Consider the following 26,010-nt stretch of genomic DNA (forward strand, 5'->3'; position numbering starts at 1 on the left):
GTATTGCGTTAAAGCGGGCGAAAGCCTCTCGTCCCAGTAGTGCTTGATAGCTACTTGAAAATGGGGCGATATGGAAGGTTAGCTTTTCACGGCGGAAGTTATCGGGGGAGCCGAACATAACTTCTAGCTGAAGAGAACCCATGCAATGGGCATCCGGGCCTAGCGTTACTCCTTGAAAGGAAGTATAGCTATGGCGGATTCTTGTTGGGTCTATTCCCATTTTGCGGATTATGTCCTGATATAGCAGGTTTAAACCACTGCCGCCGTCCATCAGGACATTTGTAAAGTGGAGTCCATCGATTATTGGATCTAATACCAGGGCAGTCTAGCCTGCGTTCCGTATACCTCTAGAGTCATCCTGGTGGTCGAAGGTGATCGGTTTTAACAACCATTGGCGAGACTCCTTTGGGATAGGCCGTATGGCGCGTATCCCTGTTGGCACCACTCTGTTCATCACGTGAAGTAAGTTTACTGTTTTGACTTCTTGTGGGAAATCCTTTTGTTTCCTGGTGCTCTGCTTCTGGGGTTCGTCATCGTCCTCACTTGGTGTGTCGAGCCCCTTGTGTTCGGCGTTGAGTTTGCTGGATTGCTTGAAAACCCAACAATCTTTGTGGGTATGGTTCGCAGGCTTCCCCGGAGTACTGTGAATTTGACATATCTTGTCCAAGATTTTGTTCAGGTTAGATAACTCGTCCCTGTTATCCTTAAGGGGCAGCTGTTGATTCTGCTGAGAGCTTTTGAATCCGGCATTGACTGCCATGCTCTTCGCACTGCTTCCCTTAGTCCGGCGCTGGTCCTTGTTGCGTCGCGCTTTCCCATTTCCATCCCTGACTTCGGATGTACTTGGGTCGCTGGTGTTGCATCTTGCCAACCAGCTGTCCTCTCCCGCGCAAAAGCGGGTCATGAGGCTTGTTAATGCGGCCATTGTTCTTGGCTTTTCTTGGCCGAGGTGTCTGGCGAGCCATTCGTCTCGAACGCTGTGTTCAAAAGCTTCTAAGGCTTCGGCGTCCGGACAGTCGACTATCTGATTCTTTTTAGTAAGAAATTTGTTCCAGAGTTTCCGGGCTGACTCTCCGGGCTGTTGATTTATATGGCTTAAATCGTCTGCATCCGGAGGTCGGACATCGGTCCCTTGAAAATTTGCTCGAAAAGCATCCTCGAGCTCCTCCCAACTTCCAATGGTGTTTTCGGGAAGGCTTTTAAGCCAATGCCGTGCTGGCCCTTTGAGCTTGAGGGGTAAGTATTTTATGGCGTGGAGGTCATCTCCTCTGGCCATGTGTATATGGAGGATATAATCCTCAATCCAGACTCCAGGGTCTGTTGTTCCGTCGTACGCCTCTATGTTTACGAGCTTGAATCCCGCTGGAAATTGATGGTACAGCACCTCATCAGTGAAACATAGGGGGTGTGCGGCGCCCCTGTATTTGGGTGTGCCGTGATGTTCGGATATTTGTTGTGTTGCATTGCTTACTAGAGCTTGCTTTCTTGGCCCATAGATAGAACTAGCTGGGCCATCCTTTTGATTCGAATCCTTGAGTGGATCGCGTGCCGGCTTGTGTGCTGCGCCGCTTGCCACTCCATGCTGGCCATGGGGTCGTCTATCCGACCGGGTGGCTTTCTTATTTTTTCACTGCGGAGGCTCTAAGGCCTCCTCGTCAAATTCAGGCAGTAGCTTTCGCTTCGGATAGCTTTTTGTGCGGCGACTACCGCCATGTTTGTCTGCGGTGTTGAGTACTTTGCTCCATCTGATTCTGAGTGTATCTTCCGCAGTTTTGAGCTTCCGCTTCTGCTTTTTTAGGCTACGCGCAGTGGCGACGAGCCTTTTGTGGAGGTTCTTCTGCTCCATGAGCGTCTCCGGCATAAGGTCATCTGGACTCTTGTTTTCGCTGGGGACGGGTTGTTCGGTTTGTTTATCCAAGTTGCCCTGTTCGGACGGTTGCTCGAAGGCATGTTCGTCGTCCGTCGGCTCGTCCTGCTCTATGGCTGGGTCTGTATGGCTGCTGTCTCTGTTGAGGAGGGGCTTGGAGCGGCGCTTACGTCGCCGCTTTGATTGCTTTTCGAGTAAACGATCCCTCATCGCATCCCTGTGTTCCTCATCTTCGCTTCCTTTGGGTGTGTCCACCATGTATACATCATGAGATTAGGTGGCCGTCCAGTGCCTTATAGGTGTTCGTTCATGTTTGTCTCCTACATCGTCGTCCATACCGTCGATGTCTGCGGAGTCGAATTCGAGCACGTTGTTTAAATTATTGACAGTGGCTACGAAGTGGTTGGTGGGTGGGAATCAAATTTCTTCGTCGTCCACATCCCAATCCTGCCGGTCGCAGCCCGGCCAGGACTCTCCTGACAAAGAGAGAGACCTGAGTGAATTCAGGATGTTGCCGAAGGGCGAGTGCTGAAAGACGTCTCCGGTGGTGAATTCCATGATCGGCGCCCAATCGGATTCGATCGGTAGGGGCGCGGAGGGCTCGGAGTCCAGAGGGGAGTCCGGCACCTTGGAGTCGCGGGCTTCGCAGAGGACAAGGCTGGTGTTCGGATTGATCGCTGTAGAGATTGCAACCCCCGAGGCGGTGTCTAACCACCCATCCTCGATTGGTGTGGTCGGCTCCGAGCTAAGGGTCGGAGCGGACACAGGCGCAGCCTCCAGGGCACTGTTCGGCGGTAGAGCTAGATCATGCCCATCGTGACAGTGCGGCGCGCTCGGCTGTGGCTCAGATCCATCGAAGATCAAGTCTCCGTGGTCGTCCGCCATATAGTTTAAACTTCCAAATCTGACCTGATGGCCAGGGGCGTAGCTCCAATCTGCTCCCGATGGCCAAGCAAATTGGCCCGCAGTGCGAAGCCGCCGAATACGAAGATCTGTCCGGGGAGAAAAGTCTCACCCTGGACTGCATCGCTGTTGATGATCAGAGGAGCCATTGGGCCTAAAAGCAACGACACAAAGGAACTCTCAATGAAAGCACCAATGTCAGTGTCAAAACCGGCGGATCTCGGGTAGGGGGTCCCGAACTGTGCGTCTAGGCGGATTGTAACAGGAGACAAGGGACACGATGTTTTTACCCAGGTTCGGGCCCTCTCGATGGAGGTAAACCCTACTCCTTCTTGATTAATATTGATGATATGGGTAGTACAAGAGTAGATCTACCACGAGATCAAGGAGGCTAAACCCTAGAAGCTAGCCTATGGTATGATTGTTGTTCGTCCTACGGACTAAAACCCTCTGGTTTATATAGACACCGGAGAGGGCTAGGGTTACATAGATTCGGTTACAATGGTAGGAGATCTACATATCCGTATCGCCATGCTTGCCTTCCACGCCAAGGAAAGTCCCTTCCGAACACGGGACGAAGTCTTCAATCTTGTATCTTCATAGTCCAGGAGTCCGGCCGAAGGTATAGTCCGGCTATCCGGACAACCCCTAATCCAGGACTCCCTCACACAGTTCAGGACCCCTACCCGAGATTCGCCGGTTTTGACACCGACATTGGTGCTTTCATTGAGAGTTCCACTGTGCCATCGATGAAAGGTTCGATGGCCCTTTCGATCGTCTATAGTGACGCTGTCCAGGGAGAAACCTTCCTCCCCGGACATATTTTCGTATTCGGCGGCTTCGTACTATGGGCCAACTCGCTTGGCCACCTAGAGTAGATCGACAGCTACGCCCCTGGCCACCAAGTCAGATTTGGAAGCTTGAACTACGTTGCGGATATCCGTGGAGACTTGATCTTCAATGGATTTGAGACCACAACGATTGCTCCCCCTCGCTTCGATGAACACGACTTAAATATGTCATCGGACCATGTTCAGGAGATCGTTCCTATAACTGCTACGACCTTAGATCCGGAGCAGATTGCGCCATCCGAAACCGCAGAATCCGTGGCGTTGGAGCCGCGCACGGACTCAGCACCTTGCAATGTCTGCGTGAACAGAATTCCGGACTCGTCTCCGGCTATAAGTTCCGAACCACGCACGCCTGCGGGCGCAGGGCTGGATCGGTTATCGATCTTCGAGTTCAGCGCCGTAGATATCTTCCAACACTCGCCCTTGGGCGACATTCTAAATTCATTAAAAAACCTGTCCTTGGTGGGGGACTCACAACCGAACTATGTCCGGTTCGAGCTAGAGGCTGATAATGAAGAATTTCGCTTCCCACCCGCCACCCACTTCATAGCCACTATCGAGGACTTAACCAACATGCTTGATTATGGCTCCAAGGACATCGACTGTATAGACGACGATGCGGATAAGGAGCAAGGCCAAGAACCACATTCACAGGACGTGGAACGGCCACCTCTTCGTACGACGTGTACATGGTTGATACACCTAAAAAAGCTAGAGATGATGACAAAGAAGACCTAGTTGAGAATAAACCTCCTGAGACACAGTCTAAGTACCGACGCCCTAAACGCTGCTCTAAGTCACATCGCAGCAACACTGGCACCGGAGAAAATAGTACCCCGGACGACGCTGAAAACAATGAAGACCTTGTCGGAGCAAGATCCGAACTGGAGGAACAGGAAAACGGGCAAGCCAGCCCCGATGAACAGGCCCTGCCAGCGACAATTCGGAGGACGACAACTACCTTCCGCTCACCGAAGATGAGGTAAGCCTCAGCGACGAAGACTTCATCATACCCGAAGAGTCCCTTGAGCAGGAGCGCTTCAAGCGCAAGCTAATAGCTACTGCAAGAAGCCTGAAAAAGAAGCAGCAGCAGCTTCAAGTTGACCAAGACCTACTCAACAATAGATGGACCAAAGTCCTGGCGACCGAAGAATATGACCTTAGTGGCCTAGCCAAAAGTTACCCGAAGCATAGATTGCTACATCAGTTCGATGAAGAGGTGTTGGAGCCCGTACCATTATCACACAATGTGGCAGGTCGTCGACAACTCTGTCCGGATAAAGAGGCAACTAAAGCCGAACAACAGACCACCCCACCTCCCCGTAAAGGCAAGAATAACACAGCTCACGGTTGTCTAGACGACCTTCAGCGGGACATGGACATTAGAGAAGGACACGCAAGATCAATCTACGGATCACGAGGGCATGCCTCGACAGGCGATGATGGCTACCTATTCGGACGTGACAAACTTAGCATCGCCCGAGCCAAAAACCACAAATGGACTCCTTCGGAGTTACATCGCAGTGTGGCCCAACATAGAGGCACTGCACACCCGGTTTGCTTCACTGATGAAGTAATGGATCATGAATTCCCCAAAGGATTCAAACCCGTCAATATTGAATCATACGACGGAACAACCGATCCCGCGGTGTGGATAGAAGATTTTTTCCTCCACATCCATATGGCCCGTGGAGATGACCTCCACGCCATTAAATATCTCCCATTAAAGCTAAAAGGGTCACGTCGGCACTGGTTAAACAACCTGCTTGAAAATTCCATAGGCAGCTGGGAAGACTTGGAAGAAGCCTTCCTTGACAACTTCCAAGGAACATATGTCTGGCCACCAGATGCCGATGACCTAAGTCATATTGTCTAGCATCCCGGAGAGTCAGCCAGGAAGCTCTGGACTCGGTTCTTAGTCAAAAAGAACCAAATCGTCGACTGTCCGGACGTGGAAGCCCTTGCGGCTTTCAAACACAGCATCCGGGACGAATGGCTTGCACGCCACCTCGGTCAAGAAGGACCTACATCCATGACAGCCCTTACTGCTCTAATGACCCGCTTTTGCACGGGAGAAGACAGCTGGCTCGCTCGTAGAAGCAATAGCGCCAATGACCCGGGCACTTCCGAAATCCGAGACGACAACGGCAAGCCACGGCGAAGCAAACACAACAGTCGCAATGATAGCGAAAGATCACACGACACAGCGGTCAACACCGGATTCAGTAGTCCCAAGCCCAACCAATAGAAGAAGCCATTCAAGGCGAACCGAGACGAACCATCCAACCTAGACATGATATTGGACTGACCCTGTCAGATTCACGGCCACCCCGACCATAGCAACAGAAACTGCTGGGTCTTTAAGCAAGCCGACAAGCTCAACGCCGAACACAAGGGGAGGAGGCTGCCAGGCGAAAGGGACGACGGAGATGTTCACGAAGAAAAATACCGGGGGCCAGAAACTATTTCCACCCGATGATCGACTACTCCCAGAGCGGAAATAGCAGTACGGCTTCCGCCGCTCACCTCGTACACCTGTAAAACTTGTACCGTGCATACATCACTACGCACTCAAGATACCATGGGCATTGGCGGAAGCACACTACGGACGAGCCTGCAAGCATTCCCGTAACATTGTTTATCTATTTTCTTTTCATTTCTTCCTTCAATATCTCTTAAAAAAAGGTGACGAACAGGACAAACATCTAAAACTGACTCTATCGGAGTTCAAACCCGTACACTCACCTAAGGGGCTACTTCCATCAAGGATTCCCGTCGCCGAGGACAGACAGCGCAGACGTGCGACAGGGGGTCCAAAATAACTTTTTGTAGACCGCACTCTTTATTTCAAGCCTGTACTATGCCTCTTCCTCCGCCTTCGACCCCGGGCATGTCAAATAGCCTGGGTTGTGGTCTTTATATATATATATATAAATATATATATATATAAAGTAATCATTGGCATATCACTCAGGTCCCAGTAAAAAGTATCCGAATTAATCATCCATGTTGTCTCACCAATGAATATGGCCCCCATGGTTGTTTCACATGTATACCTCAACCCGCGAGGGGCTCGGTATGGGAAAAAATGAGTCGCCAACAAAAGTCCGAACAGCTCTATAGCATACTTCAGCGTCGCAAGTTTGGCCTTATATGCATCAGCTCCGAATCATTATCTTGGGTCAATAGTTGGGTTGACCAGCTCCTGTGCTTGCTACCTTACGTTTCGCTCCATCGGCTAGGGTAGTAAAGCGAGAACTACTGCGATTGTGCTTCCGGTTCATCCGGTGAAGTACCTCAGTAGAGAAAGCCGAAAGCTGACTGTCATGATGCGGCGAGAGCTGGTTAACCACTAGATGACTTATTGGAATCTTTAGCGATTCTCTGAGTCACACGAGGGATCTTTTTCAGATCAAATATGTAAGGCACCATATTATAATACGCCGCATACATACCAGGGGCTATGTCGTAGCCCCACCATAAAACTCCTATGGCTAAGTGAAAGTGTTAACACCCTATAGTCCGATTGCCTAGTTCACCGCATTATCACCTCCATGGACCAAGACGTTGGATAAAGAGTGATTAAATGCTTTTCCGAACACCCCCGTACTTCCTACGAGGGGGCTGAAGCCGACGACTGGAAAACTTTCAGATTATATTAAAACGGCCGCACAGGAGGAATACAATCTTTCGAGCAAAACACAAAAATAGATTAACTATAAAATTGTCTTTTACAATTATCATACACCTCACTCGAACATTATGTCTTTCGAGCATTGACCCTCTATTTAGCGGGCGGCCTCTAGGACGTCTTCAAAATAATGCTCCGATTCAGGACGGTCTTTGCCCTTGGGTGGACTCTTCGCCGCGACATCGATGGCCTTCATCTTTCCCCAGAATGCACGTCGACCGCTTCACAACATCAATACGTGGCACCGCATCAACAAGTCTTTGCACCAAACCGAAGTAGCTATCCGGAATAGGCTCAGTTGGCCACAACCGGATTATGACGTTCTTCATGGCAACGCCGGATATCCTATGAAGTTCGGCCAATTGGGACATCTGTTCATTCAGCAACAGAGGGCGCTTCGATGCGCCAAACTGTGACCAGAAAAGCTTCTCCATTGCGTACCCCTCTCGTGCTTGGTAATATTGCACCGCATCGGAAGAACTCTTCGTCAAGTCCAAAAACTCGTCCGGAGAACTCCACACTCGGTCAAGCTGAGCATAGTTCGGATCCCCGAACTTAGTCTGTAGCAGAAAGGACTTACCTGCCGCAATCTCCTTAGCTTGCCAGATCTCCTCACGGGCTGCTCTGGATTCCGACCGCGCTTCCCTCGCCTCTTGTAAGGCCTTGTCCAGCTCAGCCATTTTGGCCGCATTCTCCTCCTCCAGAAGTTCACAGCGGCCAGTAGCATTTTTCAGTTCGAGCGGCATCGTGGATATCTTCTCCTCGTCTTGGCGCCGTGCAGCTTGTTCGGCTTTTAACTCAGCCGATGCCTTTTCGGCAGCCGCATTGCTACACCAGGCCTGCTCCTTGGCCCGGGCCAGCTTCGCTCGAAGAACTTCACCGGCGGCAGCACCATCTGCAGCCATGCATATTCCAGCATACATATTTTAGCATCATGGTTATACCACAAAAAATGTATGGGGATTGCTCCGAATACATACCTTGCGACTCATCAAGACGAATATTGATTAACGCAAGGTCATCCCCTACTACATCAAGCTTCCACTGCAGCTTGGCAATATCCATAGTCTGGGAAGTAGCTAAGGGGGAAACAGCACGCATTCAAGTTCATCAGATCAGTCCTTGAGTAATCCTTATTGATCCTCCATTCTCTTCCCAGTGGAAGCCAACCCGAGTCTCAGGGGCTACTACCTATACACAGGTGCATCTTTGCAAATAAAACGTAGCTGAAAACATTATATCACAAACCTCGAAGCCTTTTAGAAGGCTCATGAAGGCTTCATTCAATCCGCTCTTCGCGGACAAAATCTTCTCAACCACTGTACCCATCAAGGTACAATGTTACCCCGAGACATATGCTTTTCGCAACATGTCTCGCAATATATCTGGAGCCTTCGGGTCTCCGGAAGCCGCTCTGGGAGCACAACCTTCCTTTGAAGGAATATGTTCACCCATATCCAGAATCACCGTCGGCCGCGAGCCAAACAGTCCGGGGCCTTTATTATCAGCACCAGAATCCCGGACGGTCGGAGATCCACCTTCCGGTACTGCCTCTTTTATCCCGTGTGTAGCTTGTTGATCAAGAAGAACCTTCTGCGATGACACTTCAGAGTCGTCCGCCTTATTGGGCGAGGAGGTTGGGGGAGGCGTCTCGCTCTCCATCATCTCTGGGAGGAGACCTCTTGAAGAAGAGGGTTGCCCAGAAAAACTCTGTGCCGACCTGTAAAAATGCACGGATGCGTTACGTATATCTTTGGTAACGGCAAAGGAACGGGGCGCTATCCAGATTCACTTACGGTTTGGCCGAGGGCTTGTCCCCTTGTTGGAGCTGTTCAACGACGTTGCTTTCCAAACCCAAGCCGTGCGACGGTGGCATCTTGCCCCTCTTGGGAGACCGCCCCTCCCAACCTTTGGAGGCGGCCCTTTTCCTCCTGCTCGGAGAAGGGATACTGGGTCCTCTTTCGCCTCTTTCTTCAGGCGAGGAAAGGTCGATTTCTCCGGACTCAGTATCCGACTTATCTCCGGAACAAAGGTCATCTCGGGTCTTCTCACTCTCCTCTTTACCCTCCCTTGCCGGCGCCTGGTATGGTGCCAAGGCCAGCATCCTTGTTAACACAGGATTAGCTGAGTCTTCGGGAAGGGGAGCTGGACACCTAATTCGTTCCACTTTCCTTATCCAGCCCTAAAAAGGGATGATTCTGTTAGTATCTTACCACTGGTATCTGATTATGAGGTGTTCTTCGAACGGGTACTTACCGGGGTGTCCGGATGGTTACAGTCTAGGCCGATATCTTCGGTGGTGTCCGACCATTGCCTTCGTTTCCCGAAAAATAATCTCCACATTCCTTCGTGCGTAGTGCCGAAGAAGTGCTGAAGAGTCCGTGGCCCTTCTGGGTTGAACTCCCACATGTGGAGAGGCCGTCGCTGGCACGGCAGGGTATGACGGACTAGCATTAGTTGAACAACGTTGACGATATTGATGTCCCTCTCAATGAGGCTTCGGATGCGACTTTGTAAGACCCGCACCTCGTCCGTTGATCCCCAGTCCAACCCCTTATTAATCCACGATGCAAGCTGAATTGGGGGGCTGGATCGAAATGCGGGCGCAGCTGCCCACTTGGAGCCACGGGGCTCGGTGATGTAGAACCACCCCTGCTGCCATAAATCGGAAGATTTGTCAAAGGATTCTTTCAGCCAAACAGCGCTATCAAGCTTGCTCACTATGGCACCACCGCACTCTACTTGCTCCCCCTCTATCACTTGCGGCTTCACATCGAAGGTCTTGAGCCACAAACCGAAGTGCATAGGAGTTCGGAGGAAGGCTTTGCACATGACGATAAATGCCGAGATAAGAAGAATAGAGTCTGGGGCTAGATCATGAAAATCTAGCCCATAATATAACATGAGCCCTCGGACGAAGGGATTAAGTGCAAACCCTAACCCGCGGAGGAAGTGGGACACGAACACGACCCTCTCGCCGGATCTGGGTGTGGGAGTAACCTACCCCTCAGCAGGAAGCTGATGAAGGATTTCCGCAGTCAGATACCTCGCCGCCCGAAGCTTTGCAATATCTCCCTCCGTGACAGAAGAAGCCACCCACTGGCCTTAACGGCTGGATCCGGACATGATTGCAGCTTGTGGCGACTGAAACCCGGGCATTGGGACTCGGGGTAGCAAGGGTTGAGGAAGAAGCAAGCGTGAAAGAAAAAGACGGGTCTGTACCCGTATATAAAGGCCGCGAATATCGAACGTCTCCTCCCAGGCCTCAAAACTTGCCTATTCCCAAGGAGTTGTACCTAAGTGACGGTTGGGTTACCCACGCCCGGGTTGTTAAGAATCCCGTAAAAAAGGGGAGACACGATCTCCGCTTGGATAAGACATGCCAATAAAACCACGTCTCGAGACATGGGGCGACGGGCTGGCTAACGGTTCGAAAATGATGGCCTAGCAGGCGTGATGTCATATTACCCAAAAGTTGTCAGCGGATTGGATTCGTGAAATATTATATCCTCTGCAGTTGCGTATACAGGTCCAGATACAATCATTACATCTGAAGACTATCTTGGAGTTCGGAAATGGGAAGCCGCCTTGCAATGCCGAAGACAATCTGCGCGCCGGACTCCTCGTCATTGAAGCCAGGTTCAGGGGCTACTGAGGGAGTCCTGGATTAAGGGGTCCTCGGGTGTCCGACCTGTTATCCATGGGCCAGAATGATGGGCTGTGAAGACACGAAAGCCGAAAACTGTACCCATGTCCGGATTGGACTCTGCTTGGCATGGAAGGCAAGCTTGCGACCAACTATGAAGATTCTATCACGACCGGATTTTCGGGGTATTAATTTCCGAAAAGCGGCCCTTGTGCTCACCAGCCCTAGTATTACTATTAGCTGATGAGGCACCATCTTGTTACAGAAACTCCAAGCAAAATACAGGATATGTAGTACAAGACCGTTCTGGCCTATAAGTACAACAAATGGTTTTCTAGTGGCTGAAGACGGAAGCGGTTTGCGGGTCACCAGCGTCTATGGGACTCCATCTCCCATAGGAACAGCTGACCAGGATAACTCCTATCTTTGCAAGGCTGCTATCTCCATTGCGTAGGTTCTGGGGCTGTCATCGCAACGCTCCTTTCCTCGCAAGAAATCTGGCCAAGACAATAGCCAGGGACAAGCCAGTGAGTAAATGATAATCATGCCCTGAGGTATGCCATGATCACTACGTCAGTCACGAAATCAGAGATATGATGCGCACAAACAAGTTAATCATATAGAACATGAACAGCAACCCGAGGGATGAAATAAAATGCACCGATCAGGTGTCTGAAGCGACGCCTCCAAAGGATAATAATATAAAGCATGCCTCAGTCGGGCGTCTGTGCGACACCACATAAAGGGCTTATATATAAAAGAAATAACAAGCACGCCACAGTCGGGCGTCTGTGCGACACCACATAAAGGGCTTATATATAAAAGAAATAACAAGCATGCCACAGTCGGGCGTCTGTGCGACACCACATAAAGGGCTTATAAGTAATTGAAATAACAAGCATGCCACAGTCGGGCGTCTGAGCGACACCACATAAAGGGCTTATATATAAAAGGAATAACAAGCATGCCATAGTCAGGCGTCTGTGCGACACCACATAAAGGGCTTATATATATATAAACATAATCGCAGAGAATATCCAGGAGGTAGAACCGTCCCACGGATATTCATTATTTCAATTAATACAAATGGTTAGTCCATGATAATAATCATAACCATCATATATCACAAGTCATAATCAATGTTCTAGTTTAGTAGTTCCTCCTCTGAAGACCGACACTTGACCCATCCCAGACTGTAGTCCTTATCCATGGACATGGTTGTTCGAATAGGTTTAATCTCTGCAGAGGGTGTACTCTTTACCCACTAGCAACGGATTCCATTAGTCCACTGGGACTAATTCCGCCTACGGTCTTTCATTCGAAAACACACCTGACCACACACACCAGCCTAACTTACCGGTGTCTGGAATCACCCTTGACACATGTTAAGCAAAACTCTAAGTGGGGAGGCTACAACCTCGACTAGCATGGGATCACAAAATTTATACCGCGCGCAAACTAGGGGAGCTACCCCTTCGGCTACAACTGAAACACCCATGCCCCCGGACCAGGTGGCATGCCTACCGGATGCAGCCGGTGTCTTCCACCATGGCCTCTCTGTACGGTGTGTGATAGGAAATGGGTTGACAACTTACTAAACCGTACCCTACCCATGGTAGGGCCAAGTGGTAGTACGAAACAAGTATGGGGGTTACCGGAACAAGACTCGATCTATGGTCGACTCAGGAGGTTTAGGCATTCCCTGCACGATTAGTATAACGAATATATTTCAATCCAACAGACAGAATCACCACTCATCGTACCTCATCATGCCATACCGGACACAACTGCCTCGACGAGGAACTGGAGACAAGCCTCGTGTCTACCCAAGACACAGGCTTTCCCGGTTTCATTCCGGTATGCATGAAAGGCATACGATGGTGATTACTGTCACCACGTGTCCATTTCCAATAGTACGGAATCATCAATATGCACTTATGAGTATGTTCATATCATCACATAAAATAACGAAAGCTTCGAAACAAGGGGTGTTGTAACCGTATTAAACAACACACGACAATATTATGCCCGGGTTCAGAATGCTTGCCTTCAAGGTGTGGAGAGGTGAGGTGCACTCCAATACTTTTTGAAAGCTCTCTTCTCTCTCTCCAAAATCCTATTTTCGAAAATATGCAAATAATACATACTTTAAAAACAGTACAAAAAGTTGTCCTAATCATTTTTGAAATAAATCTTAAAATAAACTAGGTGAAATTTGAGAGAGGTAGGAAAAAGAATCAATTCATTTGGAGTTTTATTTAAAAAGATATAGCCAGTCAAAGTTTTGCTCAAATTCTGTTTTTAAAATAAAACAGAAAAAGAAAACGTTTCGAATGAGAAGGCGTTTTCGGGGCAGCGAAGACGTACTCTGGGGTTTATGTCCTCACTTATCCAGCGTGGACCGGCTCGTGGTCACTGATAGTGGGTCCATGGGGCCCACTGGTCAGGTTTGACCAGTCGCCTCTCCCTCCTCTTTCTCTGCCCGAGCGGAGGCGGGACTCCGACGATGCTCGCCGGCGAACGGCGGCACCGTTCGAGAAACCAAGGCCATCCGCGGGCTCAGGGGGTCGAGGCGGTCCTCTCGGTGGTCGCTATGGTCTCTGGGGTGGCCGGAGTCGCCGGCGGCAAGCTCCGCAGCAGACGGTGGCTGTCGGGCAGAGTGGGCTCTCGTCTCCGGTGACTCCCGATCAAAATTGAGCATGGGGGTGGACTCACGAGATGAAGAGAGGGCTTCTGGTAAACAGAGTGGAGAGGGGGAGGCCCCGGTGGCGCCAGAGTGATCGAGATAGTGGTGGCGGTTGTGGTTGCCGGAGAAGAAGAAGACGACCATCTCTGGTCTTTCTACTGCTACGGGAGGATCAGTGAGGGAGTGAGAGAGGTTTCTTGAGGGCCTGACGAGCTCGGGGGCTTCTTAAATAGGCGGGCAATGGCGGTTCCGTGACGGCCGGGTATAAGATCGTCGGCGACCGCCGTTTTGTAGCTAGGTAGCGCGTGGCGATGGTTGGCGAGGTCTGGCAGGGCGAGGGGATAAGCGCGAACTGCTCAGGGGCGAGCTGGTGAGCGCTCGTGGCTTGGGCGGCACCGTCCATGGCAGGGCCTACTGTGACCGTCGGCGTGCCGCCAAGAGGGCCCTGGCGGCGGCGTTGTAGGGCGCCAGGGGCGAGCTGGCGTGTTGTGGTGAGTGGATGAGGTCGGGGTGCGGCTCTGTAGGCGAGCAAGGGCCGGGGCGCGACGCGGCGACCCATGCGCACGCACGTGCAAAACGCGCACTCTGGGCGCGCCTAGAGCACGCACGCTACGTGCTTGGCAATATGCCAAGGCATGCCAGGGGGCTCCAATCCACAAGAGGGTTAGCAGGGTGGGGCTATAGGCTAGGGCAAATCCATGGGACATGCTGGTCTGGTCAGGGGATCAAGTTCATAACACAAACCAAAAACTAAGGCAAAACTGGTCATGCACGCAAGGTACTTGATAGAATGCCAAGGGCATCTAGGTAACTCTTGGGGTGGCCATAATCTCCAGATCAGTGTCTCTTTGGATGAAAGAGGGGGTGGTGAAGTTAGTTTGTCAAAGGCACAAACTTGTTAGTGCAAGTTTTGCAGAACTTCAGTTTTGTACAGAAAGAAAAAGGCATGATTGCATGCAATTAAAATCCTCCAATGGGTCCACTCTTCTGGACTTAAGGGTTTTGTAAGATGGGCTATAAGTAGGAAAAAGCTCAAGGGCACTAGAGCAAAATAAATTAGGGATGAAGTAGAAAAAGCCAAACTGGACCACAAAGCAAAAGAGGTTGATTCACTCAAATTTTACAAAGAACATCAAAGGGTTTTTGCATAAAGTAGAAAAATATACTCCTATTAACATCCCATAATTTTGGTGGAAGCTTTAAATGAATATTTAAATAGGTTGTAGTGCAAAATTGCCCACTGGACCCGATTTGAAAAACTGGTCTAGAGCTCAAAATATTGAATGAATGAAATATATTTTTGCATAAAAGTGATTTAAAAACATCACATGACCTCTCCAAATTTTGGTTGGAATTTTAGATAAATTTATCAAATGGTTGTAGTTCAAAAAGGGCCCCTAAACTAGTAAAAATCACTTTAAGGAATAAAGCCTACACATGAATAATTATGCAAATAAATCCAATGATAATAGGAATGTTTTCCTTGAGGGGAGAAACAAGTCCAATAATATTTTTGGATTTTTTTTTTCTCTTGAGGTAAAAACTCCATAAAAATCCAAGAAAGAATGGAACTGAAATCAAAGAAAAACCAGAAAAATGAAAAGTTTAATTTCCTGGCAAAAATTTTAATCAATAAAACAAGGAAAAAATTTTGGGGTGTCACAACACTACCCCCCTTAAGAAAAATATCGTCCTCGAGATTTGTTAAAAGCTGTTTTAGGAAAAAAATATATACAATAAAATGTGGCTACAGTGGGAGGGCATTAAGTGGTCTAAAACCACAGTGTGGAACACTGGCGCTGCGTGGAAAAATCCAAGGTTAGGGGGAAACGAGAGATTTCTACGCATGGATACAGTAAATTTAGAATAAATTCTAAATTAAAAAAATGCGCTGGTCGTACCTGAGAGCACAGTGCTCTCTCTGGCTGACAGGTGGACCTGGGGTCCACTGTCAGTCTCTTCTTCTTCCTCCGGTTCCCTCTTCTTCCTCTCTCCCGCGCGCTTTCCCGCGCTTTCTCCACCGGCGACGTTTAGCGCGTAGGGCATCTAGGCCGTACCGCGGTAGTGCACGGCGTGCTAGCTGCAGGTGCAGTGTGCACTCACCTCGCGGGCCAACGTGTTGTCGGCACTGCTCGCGGATTCGCCTCCGAACACCGGCGATCGGGCGACGAGCGGCGCTGGTGGACTTCGCCCACCGTACACCGAGCTCGAGCTATAAAACGGCCGAGGCACTCTACTCTTCTTCCTCACACCTGGCCTCGCTTCTCCTTCTCCTTCTCCTTCTCCTTCTTCCTCCTCCATTTTCGTTTACAGAAGCTTGAGACGAGGCTCTAATGGCGGAGGCGATGCCGGATTGGTACGTGATCCCGATGTGCGGAGGGCTGGCGACATTGCTGGGGCTCTCCATGCTCCTATGCGCGATGATCCTCGATGATCGTCGTGATGCTGCTGCTCGAGTGTTGGCTCTTCGCGGTGGTGGTGGTCACGAGGATTAGGTGTGCTGTCGGGTGCGAACTGTTGTCGGTGTGCTGGAGGTAACTCGTACCCGGATGATTATCCACTAATCTCTCCTTCAGAGACTATGGTGTGTTAGGGAGGTGATCAGTTAGATGCAACACGGTTACGCGGTTTTGCAAGCACTGCATGTGTTCGAGAGGTTGTGGCTATGAGCCTGCTGCCGTGGTGCTGCGTGAATAAGAATCCATGTCATGAGGAGATATATGTTGTAGCAACTCATGGAAAAAAATCTCACATTGGATTTTTTTTTCGCGAGTGAAAATTAGTTAATCAAAAATTTACAGCAGCAAAACTACTCATAATAATTGAAACCAAATAATTGACTCGTCGCACAAACTCAGGGTACCACGCATAAGTTACAACACAAAAATAAATGTTGCAATAATAAACATAGTAGTGACGTCTAGAATGAAAACGGCAACTGGACGGGGTCCCGAGAAAATGTCTCTGGTACAGGGGCGCACTATTCTTCTATTGGGGGAAGCGGATTGACCAGACGATGAATGTGTCTCTCCTGGTCGGGCCTCAGTGGTCTGCCGATGGCGATCTGAGGATTTAAATCAGCGAGGCTTTGGAGATAACCCATTACTCGCTGGGTCAAACGCTCCTGAGCGATGACATATTGGACGAGGTTGGCCAGTACTGGGTCTCTCTCAAATCGTCCACCGGGAAAAGATGTCACTTCCCCAGGTGCTGCACGGCTCGGAAAGTAATAATACCCTCGTTCACTGGCATAGGGTACCGCGAATCGAAGGCGAATAAGCGCTTCGTGTGTAGCCGCTTCTATGGCCATCTGCGGAGTTGGCATAGATTTCCCCAGGAAGGAGACTTCCGTTGGGTCTTGGTTTGAGTTTACGGGAGGGATGTGCACTACTGCCCAATATTTCGAGGTCGAAGAGGTGATTCTCGATTTGAGCAGCTCGTACTGGGGTGGCTGGGTAGAACCCATGGTACTACAGGTAAAGTCCCACAATATTTTAACAAAACTACCCGGGGTTGCATCTGGGGTTCTCAGATAAATGCTAGGGCTCGGCATGGCAAGAAATGGTTGTGAGGGTGGTGCACAAGGTGAGGGGTACTTGGCAAAGTCACGAGGTGGCCTTTTATATAGCAATTGGGCTGGGTTATTTACCGCGATGAGGGGCAACGGGTTTGTCGGTTCTGCCCTCATGGGGGTCGGGGTCAAAGCCACAGATACACACATCTCACAAAAGTGATGTGTTACTTTGGTCGCCGTCGGGGTTGGTTTTGGTAACTACGCCCGGAAAAAAAATGCAGCCGTATATCAACACAGCTACTATTGAAATTAGGGGCGCACATGCAGACAACATTGCGGTGATACAAGATCACACAACTACAGGTTGTGGACATACTGAGACTCGGTACTACTCGAGTGACTTAGTCCACCTCGTTTACATCTAAGCGGGCATGCCTTGTGGCTGTCGAGGTTTCTCCACCGGCTTCACCGTCGGAGCTAGCTGCAGGGGGTTGCGGAACTGCAGGGTCGGGGTAGTGATGATGACCATCGCGGGGATTGTTGGCCACAATCCCGTTGGAGCGTGTTCCCAAAAGGCGACGGAGCACTTCTGGGGTCATCAAAGCACCTTGGTCGATGGCTAGGGCAGACCTTAGGGACTCGATCGGTTGTCCGAACATCACGACTGGGTTGTCGGTGTCGGGCTCATCTTCTCTTCTTGCCGGGGCTCGGCGAACCAGTTCTCCACGAGCTGCGATCAGATCCAGAGTGATCTGATCGAACAGTCCCTCTTGTGCACTTACATAGCGCACCAGGTAAAATAATGCAGGATCCGTCTCGTGGTCTCCGTTGGCAACTTGGGGTGGTCTAACATACCCGTCACGGCTGGGGTAGTAGTAGAAGGAGTGACAGTTAACTCTGGGCGACAAGTGCCGGAGTTGAACTATAGCGTCTCGAGCAGCTAGTTGGATGGCTTGTGGCTCAAAGGAAGTTGTCCTTCCGGTGAACCTGTAGGGGCGTTCTGGCGATAGACCCCTACCATAGACATGCACAGTGGCCCAGAATTGACGGCTCTCACCGCTCATGGACCCTTGGTACACAACATATTCTGGGGGCTCTTCTAATGCAAAGGCACGACAGGTGAGGTTTGCTAGCATGGTCACAAAACCTCCAAGGTTGGTTGCTGTGGTCTCATTGTGAACAATGGGGCCAGGCATTTGGCTTGGTGTGGGGTAGACACTGTGCTGTGCTGGGTTGAGACTAGCGTGCCCTTTTTATAGAAAAGGGGGACGGAGTCTTCCTTTGCAAGCTTGCGAAAAAGGATTATTTAGGGGCCGGTTACTGGCGCGTGATCGACAGGCTAGGCTGATAGGTTGGGCACCGACTGCCAAAAGGTGTCGGGTCACTGTGTGGCTGTCTTACACGGGAAGCTTGGCCAGGGTTTGGTTAGGGTCTGGTGGGTTGGTTTACCTAGGTTTATCGACCTGGCTAAGATAGGATTAGCCAATGGTCAGCCTGGCTCTGATACCAAGTTTGTCAGGACCGGATTTTCGGGGTATTAATTTCCCAAAAGCGGCCGTTGTGCTCACCAGCCCCAGGATTACTGTTAGCTGATGAGGCACCAACTTGTTACAGAAACTCCAAGCAAAATACAGGATATGTAGTACAAGACCGTTCTGGCCTATAAGTACAACAAATGGTTTTCTAGTGGCTGAAGGCGGAAGCGGTTTGCGGGTCACCAGCGTCTAAGGGACTCCATCTCCCACAGGAACAGCTGACCAGGATAACTCCTATCTTCGCGAGGCTGCTATCTCCATTGCGTAGGTTTCGGGGCTGTCATCACAATGCTCCTTTCCTCGCAAGAAATCTGGCCAAGACAATAGCCAGGGACAAGCCAGTGAGTACTTTGAATGTACTCGCAAACATTATGAAGACAGGTATAATATAACAAATGATAATCATGCCCTGTGGTATGCCATGATCACTACGTCAGTCACGAAATCACATATATGATGCGCACAAACAAGTTAATCATATAGAACATGAATAGCAACCCGAGGGATGAAATAGAATGCACCGATCGGGTATCTGAAGCGATGCCTCGAAAGGATAATAGTATAAAGCATGCCTCAGTCGGGCGTCTGTGCGACACCACATAAAGGGCTTATATATAAAAGAAATAACAAGCATGCCACAGTCGGGCGTCTGTGCGACACCACATAAAGGGCTTATATATAAAAGAAATAACAAGCATGCCACAGTCGGGCGTCTATGCGACACCACATAAAGGGCTTATAAGTAATTGAAATAACAAGCATGCCACAGTCGGGCGTCTGAGCGACACCACATAAAGGACTTATATATAAAAGGAATAACAAGCATGCCACAGTCGGGCATCTGTGCGACACCACATAAAGGGCTTATATATATAAACATAATCGTAGTGAATATCCAGGAGGTAGAACCGTCCCAGGGATATTCATTATTTCAATTAATACAAATGGTTAGTCCATGATAATAATCATAACCATCATATATCACAAGTCATAATCAATGTTCTGGTTTAGTAGTTTCTCCTCCGAAGACCGAAACTAAGACCGACACTTGACCCATCCCAGACTGTAGTCCTTCTCCATGGACACGGCTATTCGAATAGCTTTAATCTCTGCAGAGCACTACTAGGAAAAGGGCTATTAGTGGCGCACCAGTTTTGCCTACTAATGGCGCACTACTGGTGCGCCACTAGTACCACACCACTAGTATATTTTAGTAATGGCGCACCACAGGTGCGCCATTAGTATCCCACAGGTGCGCCATTAGTATCTGGTATACTAATGGTGCACCACATGGAAGTGCGCCATTAGTAACAATTTTTTTAATTTTTTTTCGTTTTTTCTTTATCTCAGGTCACTATTTCACATATGAGATATCCAACACATATATATACAACAAGCATCCATATAACAATCATATCCAACACACAAGTTTCATCATATATACATACATAGCCAAAACATAGTTCCATCGTTACATATTACAAAAGTTTCACATTGTTGATCCAACACCGTTATCCATCAATTCACAAAAGTTTCACATTGATACAAAATAAAAACACAAATGGAAAAGAAGAACTCCATCCATTCAAGCTTCCGTGAATTAAATCAAATCTGCAAAATGATAAACAAGAAGTTAGAAGAAGAAGAAGAAGAAGAAGAAGAAGAGAAGATGAAGAACAAGACTAGAAGAATACTAGAAGAAGATGAACACTAGAAGAATAGTAGAAGAAGAATAAGAAGAAGAATAAGAAGAATAAGAAGAAGACTATTAGCTTATTATGTAAACTTGATCATTTTGTGCTAACATAAGTTATTTTGGAGCTAACCTATAGGAAACTAAGCATATAAGCTCTAAGTTAGCATATTAGATCCAACTTAGGTAAAATGAAGCTAACCTATGTCATTTTGGAAAAGAAGAAGAATAAGAAGAAGACTATAAGCTTATTATGTAAACTTGATCATTTTGTGCTAAAATAAGTTATTTTGGAGCTACCTATAGGAAGCTAAGCATATAAGCTCTAAGTTAGCATATTAGAGCCAACTTAGGTAAAATGAAGCTAACCTATGTCATTTTGGAAAAGAAGAAGAATAAGAAGAAGACTATAAGCTTATTATGTAAACTTTATCATTTTGTGCTAACATAAGTTATTTTGGAGCTAACCTATAGGAAACTAAGCATATAAGCTCTAAGTTAGCATATTAGAGCCAACTTAGGTAAAATAAAGCTAAACTATGTCATTTTGGAAAAGAAGAAGAATAAGAAGAAGACTATAAGCTTATTATGTAAACTTGATCATTTTGTGCTAACATAAGTTATTTTGGAGCTACCTATAGGAAACTAAGCATATAAGCTCTAAGTTAGCATATTAGAGCCAACTTAGGTAAAATGAAGCTAACATATGTCATTTTGGAAAAGAAGAAGAATAAGAAGAAAACTATAAGCTTATTATGTAAACTTGATCATTTTGTGCTAACATAAGTAATTTTGGAGCTAACCTATAGGAAACTAAGCATATTAGAGATATCATAGGTAACTAAGTATATATATATATATCACTTTGGAGATCTGACATACCTGACATAGTTCAGTTCTCATTGTTCTTCTCCTTCTCCTTCCTCAACCTGATGCGCCAAGAGCGGCGATGCGGTGGAGGCAGCTGTGGGATGTAGTCTTCTACCACAATTGGCGTGGTCATGTCGCCCAGCTGTGGGATCGCCGGCGCCACCACCGGTGCGTGGTCATTGTCAGGAACCACCACCATCGCGAGGCCACCTTCAGGCAGGACGGGCACGACCATCGCTAGGTCATCCTCAGCCACCACCATCTCTTGCCCATGGTCAGCCACCACCATCTCTTGCCCATGGTCAGCCACCACCATCTCTTGCCCTTGGTCAGCCACCACCAGCGCTAGGTCATCCTCAGCCTGATGCCCATCGTCATCCAGCAGCTCCTCATCCCCACTCTGCTCCTCTTCTCCCCCACTCCAGTCCGGATCATCCTTGTTGTTGTCAGAATCGCTGCTGCTTTCGCTAAAGCCAGAATCATTGTTGCTTTTGCTACAGCCATAATCGCTGCTGCTTTGGCTGAAGCCAGTGTCGCTGCTGCTGCTCCCATTGCCTGTCCAAATGCAACAATGACCGTTAACAATCGATGTGAGACAAAGCCAAATGTAGAGGAATAAGAAGAGGCAGAACGCACTGGCATCTTCGTCGTCAGCGTAGCGCATGCGACACATAGTCGCGTTGAAAACCTTCACGATGAGCATTGTGGCGTCATCGTCGTACCTGAAGAGAAGAAAGTACCCGGTCCGCAGGTCGTAGGCACTGTAGAACTTCTCCCAGCCACGGCATAGGTACATGTGGCCCTCCTCGATCACCAACTCCACGTCCCACAGCATGCGAACCCCGCTGTCGGCCTGTCAGAGCTTCACATTATCTCGCGGATCTTCACCCAGCATGTTCATAAAAGTGTCAGGCAGCCTCTGCAATTTGGGACAAGGAGTGATGTAGCAAACAACAGAGTTATCATAATGAGATGGGTGAAGGGGAGATCTCTCGTTTTATATACCTGCCTCGTGGCTGATACTGAAGAAGAAAGTATGATACTGAAGAACTCGAAAGCATCCAACTCGTACTCCGGTGAGGCAGAGCGGCGGTGGCTGCTTCCCCCCATCTCTGATAAGCAGCAGAAGAGACCAATTAGTACCCTTACAACATTATCATACAACATTATAGCAGCATAAATTTTGAGCAGAAGATAATCAACTACACCAATGCACTTGTGGACATATGATGGCTCTAGTTGAATTTATTAGTACCACTAGTCGTCAAAAAATGCAAAGTAGGCAACTAGCTAGCAGTATAAAACATTCATCTAAAGAAAAGAAAAAAAACTAGCTAGCAGTATGATGGCTCGGTCAGTATACATGGACTGAGACTTCAGAAGGGGACATCAGTGCGACAATTTTTTTCCTGAATAGTGTATCTAGCTTATGGTCTGGAAGTTTGCATTGTATACCCGAGACAAAGTTGCAATTATAGATGGTTTTTCTTAGGCAAGGGACAAAAACCAGTTTAGATAAACATCGAGGAAAAATACATGCAAGAGATTGTAGACAGAGTTAGTCTAGGCAGAAAGCAAAATCAAGGGGCATTATTCGTAAGCGCAATTACAATTTTACAAATAGCATCAGTAAAACAAATAAACTCAAATTATGAGGCGAGATAAAGCTGCATAGGTATGAAAAGAAGTAGTCTACACTGTCAAAATTTAGAGACTAATTACCGTTAGACACATAAGCTATTTCGATGTCACTAGGTTCAGCAGCAATGTCATCCTTAATCACATCACTAGATTTAACAATTCTAGAAGACTTGTCTTCCTCTTGATATCTTGGAACTAGAAACTCACAAACATCTTTAAAGCTTGTATTTTTTCTGAATGAACTCTTCCGTTGCAGCCTCCAACTTAAGCCAGACAGCCAGGTCACCCAACTCATGAATGGGTTATCATCCCTAACTAATGCCAAGAGATCCTGGTGTGCACCTCTCCAAGAAAGAGAAAAAATTACCAGTGATACTTGCTACACTTCGTCTGCTTTCAGGCTGCTTAGCTACGTGTTATGCATTCCACCGGTTAGATTTACACACATTTGTAAGGCCACTACGAAGGAGAGATCTATGTCTTACGGAAACTGCATTTTGCCAACACGGAACGATCTCAAGGTACAAAGGAACCCACAAGATTGGCAGCATGTTTAAGTTTTATGACACAAAATACATAGTGGAGGTGCGACCCGAGCGTAGTGGAGGCGCGGCCCGAGCATAGTGGAGGCGCGGTCGCGGTGCGGTGAGCGCGCCAAGGGCCGAGGGGAGCACGACCACGAGGGGCGGCAACCAGGAGCTGGAGCGCGGTGGTGCGACAGTCTACGGCGATGAAATCGAAGGGGGGAGGGGAACCGGCGCAGCTCACCGAGAGGAAGACGATGGCGAGCTCGTGTGGGGCCGGGGTTGGCGAGGTGACGCGGATCGACGACGAGCTCGTGCGGAGACCTTGCCCTGCGAGACAGAGAAGGTGCCGTCAGCCCCGGCGCAGGCGGGGGGCAAGGGGAGGAGGAGGAGGGGAAAGGGGAGGAGGAGGGTCGGGGGGGCGTACGATGCTGCGTCGCTGCTCGGCGCCGACGGCGACGAGGAAGGCGAAGACATTGAGGAGTCTGGCGGGGGTGGGGGCGGCGGGGGTGGGGCGGCGGGGGTGGAGGCGCGGGGGCGGCGGGGGTGGAGTCCGGCGAGGGTCGGGGCGGCGGCGTCGGGGCGGTGGCGGGTGGTGGGTGCGACGTGGCGAGGGGTGGTGGGGCCAGGGGGCGGTGGCGGGTGGCGGCGGCGGCGACGGGGCGAGGGGAGGTGGGTCAAGGGGGCGGTGAGGGGAGGGGCGATGGGGCGAGGGGAGGTGGGGCAAGGGGGCGGCGAGGGGAGGGGGCGACGGGGCGAGGGGAGGTGGGGCTCGGCATTACTAACATTTTTTTCAAAACTATACTAATGGCGCACGATGGGTGTGGTGCGCCATTACTATGTCAACTAGTAATGGCGCACTATACCACGGTGCGCCATTAGTAACAATTTTTTTTATTTTTTTTCAAAACTACTAATGGCGCACCACGAACCAGGTGCGCCATTAGTAATATATTACTAATGGCGCACCAACACACGGTGCGCCACTAGTATATAGTAATGGCGCACCACATGTCTGGTGCGCCACTAGTGGCCATATCATCTATAGCCCTTTTCCTAGTAGTGGAGGGTGTACTCTTTGCCCACTAGCAATGGATTCCTTTAGTCCACTAGGACTAATTCCGCCTACGGTCTTTCATTCGAAAACACATCTGACCACACACACCAGCCTAACTTACCAGTGTCTGGAATCACCCTTGACACCTGTTAAGCAAAACTCTAAGTGGGGAGGCTACAACCTCGACTAGCATGGGATCACAAAATTTATACCGCGCGCAAACTAGGGGAGCTACCCCTTCGGCTACAACTGAAACACCCATGCCCCCGGACCAGGTGGCATGCCTACCGGATGCAGCCGGTGTCTTCCACCATGGCCTCTCTGTACGGTGTGTGCTAGGAAAGGGGTTGACAACTTACTAAACCGTACCCTACCCATGGTAGGGCCAAGTGGTAGTACGAAACAAGTATGGGGGTTAGCGGAACAAGACTCGATCTATGGTCGACTCAGGAGGTTTAGGCATTCCCTGCACGATTAGTATAACGAATATATTTCAATCCAACAGACAGAATTACCACTCATCGTACCTCATCATGCCATACCGGACACAACTGCCTCGACGAGGAACTGGAGACAAGCCTCGTGTCTACCCAAGACAGAGGCTTTCCCGGTTTCATTCCGGTATGCATGAAAGGCATACGATGGTGATTACTGTCACCACGTGTCCATTTCCAATAGTACGGAACCATCAATATGCACTTATCAGTATGTTCATATCATCACATAAAATAACGAAAGCATCGAAACGAGGGGTGTTGTAATCGTATTAAACAACACACGACAATATTATGCCCGAGTTCAGAATGCTCGCCTTCAATGTGTGGAGAGGTGAGGTGCACTCCAATACTTTTTGAAAGCTCTCTTCTCTCTCTCCAAAATCCTATTTTCGAAAATATGCAAATAACACATACTTTCAAAACAGTACAAAAAGTTGTCCTAATAATTTTTGAAATAAATCTTAAAATAAACTAGGTGAAATTTGAGAGCGGTAGGAAAAACAATCAATTCATTTGGAGTTTTATTTAAAAAGATATAGCCAGTCAAAGTTTTGGTCAAATTCTGTTTTTAAAATAAAACAGAAAAAGAAAACGTTTCGAATGAGAAGGCGTTTTCGGGGCAGCGAAGACGTACTCTGGGGTTTACGTCTTCACTTATCCAGCGTGGACCGGCTCGTGGTCACTGATAGTGGGTCCACGGGGCTGACTGGTCAGGTTTGACCAGTCGCCTCTCCCTCCTCTTCCTCTGCCCGAGCGGAGGCGGGACTCCGGCAATGCTCGCCGGCAAACGACGGCACTGTTCGAGAAACCAAGGCCATCCGCGGGCTCAGGGGGTCGAGGCGGTCCTCTCGGTTGTCGCTATGGTCTCTGGGGTGGCCGAAGTCACCGGCGGCGAGCTCCGCAGCGGACGGTGGACGTCGGGCAGAGTGGGCTCTCGTCTCCGGTGGCTCCCGATCCAAATTGAGCATGGGGGTGGACTCACGAGATGAAGAGAGGGCTTCTGGTGAAGAGAGTGGAGAGAGGGAGGCCCTGGTG

General features: G+C 49.1%; 1 protein-coding gene across 1 annotated transcript; it reads right to left on the reverse strand.

Moving 5' to 3' along the window:
* Positions 1–21,278: 21,278 nt before the first annotated feature.
* Positions 21,279–21,929, reverse strand: LOC147984097 (uncharacterized). Its single transcript, XM_087539680.1, has 2 exons — positions 21,893–21,929; positions 21,279–21,811 (listed from the first exon to the last, which is right to left on the reverse strand). Exons 1-2 carry the CDS (start codon positions 21,927–21,929, stop codon positions 21,279–21,281), a joined length of 570 nt encoding a protein of 189 aa, XP_087395806.1.
* Positions 21,930–26,010: the final 4,081 nt, after the last annotated feature.

Source organism: Triticum urartu, chromosome 2A (assembly GCF_056163025.1).
Source record: "Triticum urartu cultivar PI428250 chromosome 2A, HENAU_Tu73, whole genome shotgun sequence".
Classification (NCBI taxonomy): domain Eukaryota; kingdom Viridiplantae; phylum Streptophyta; class Magnoliopsida; order Poales; family Poaceae; genus Triticum; species Triticum urartu.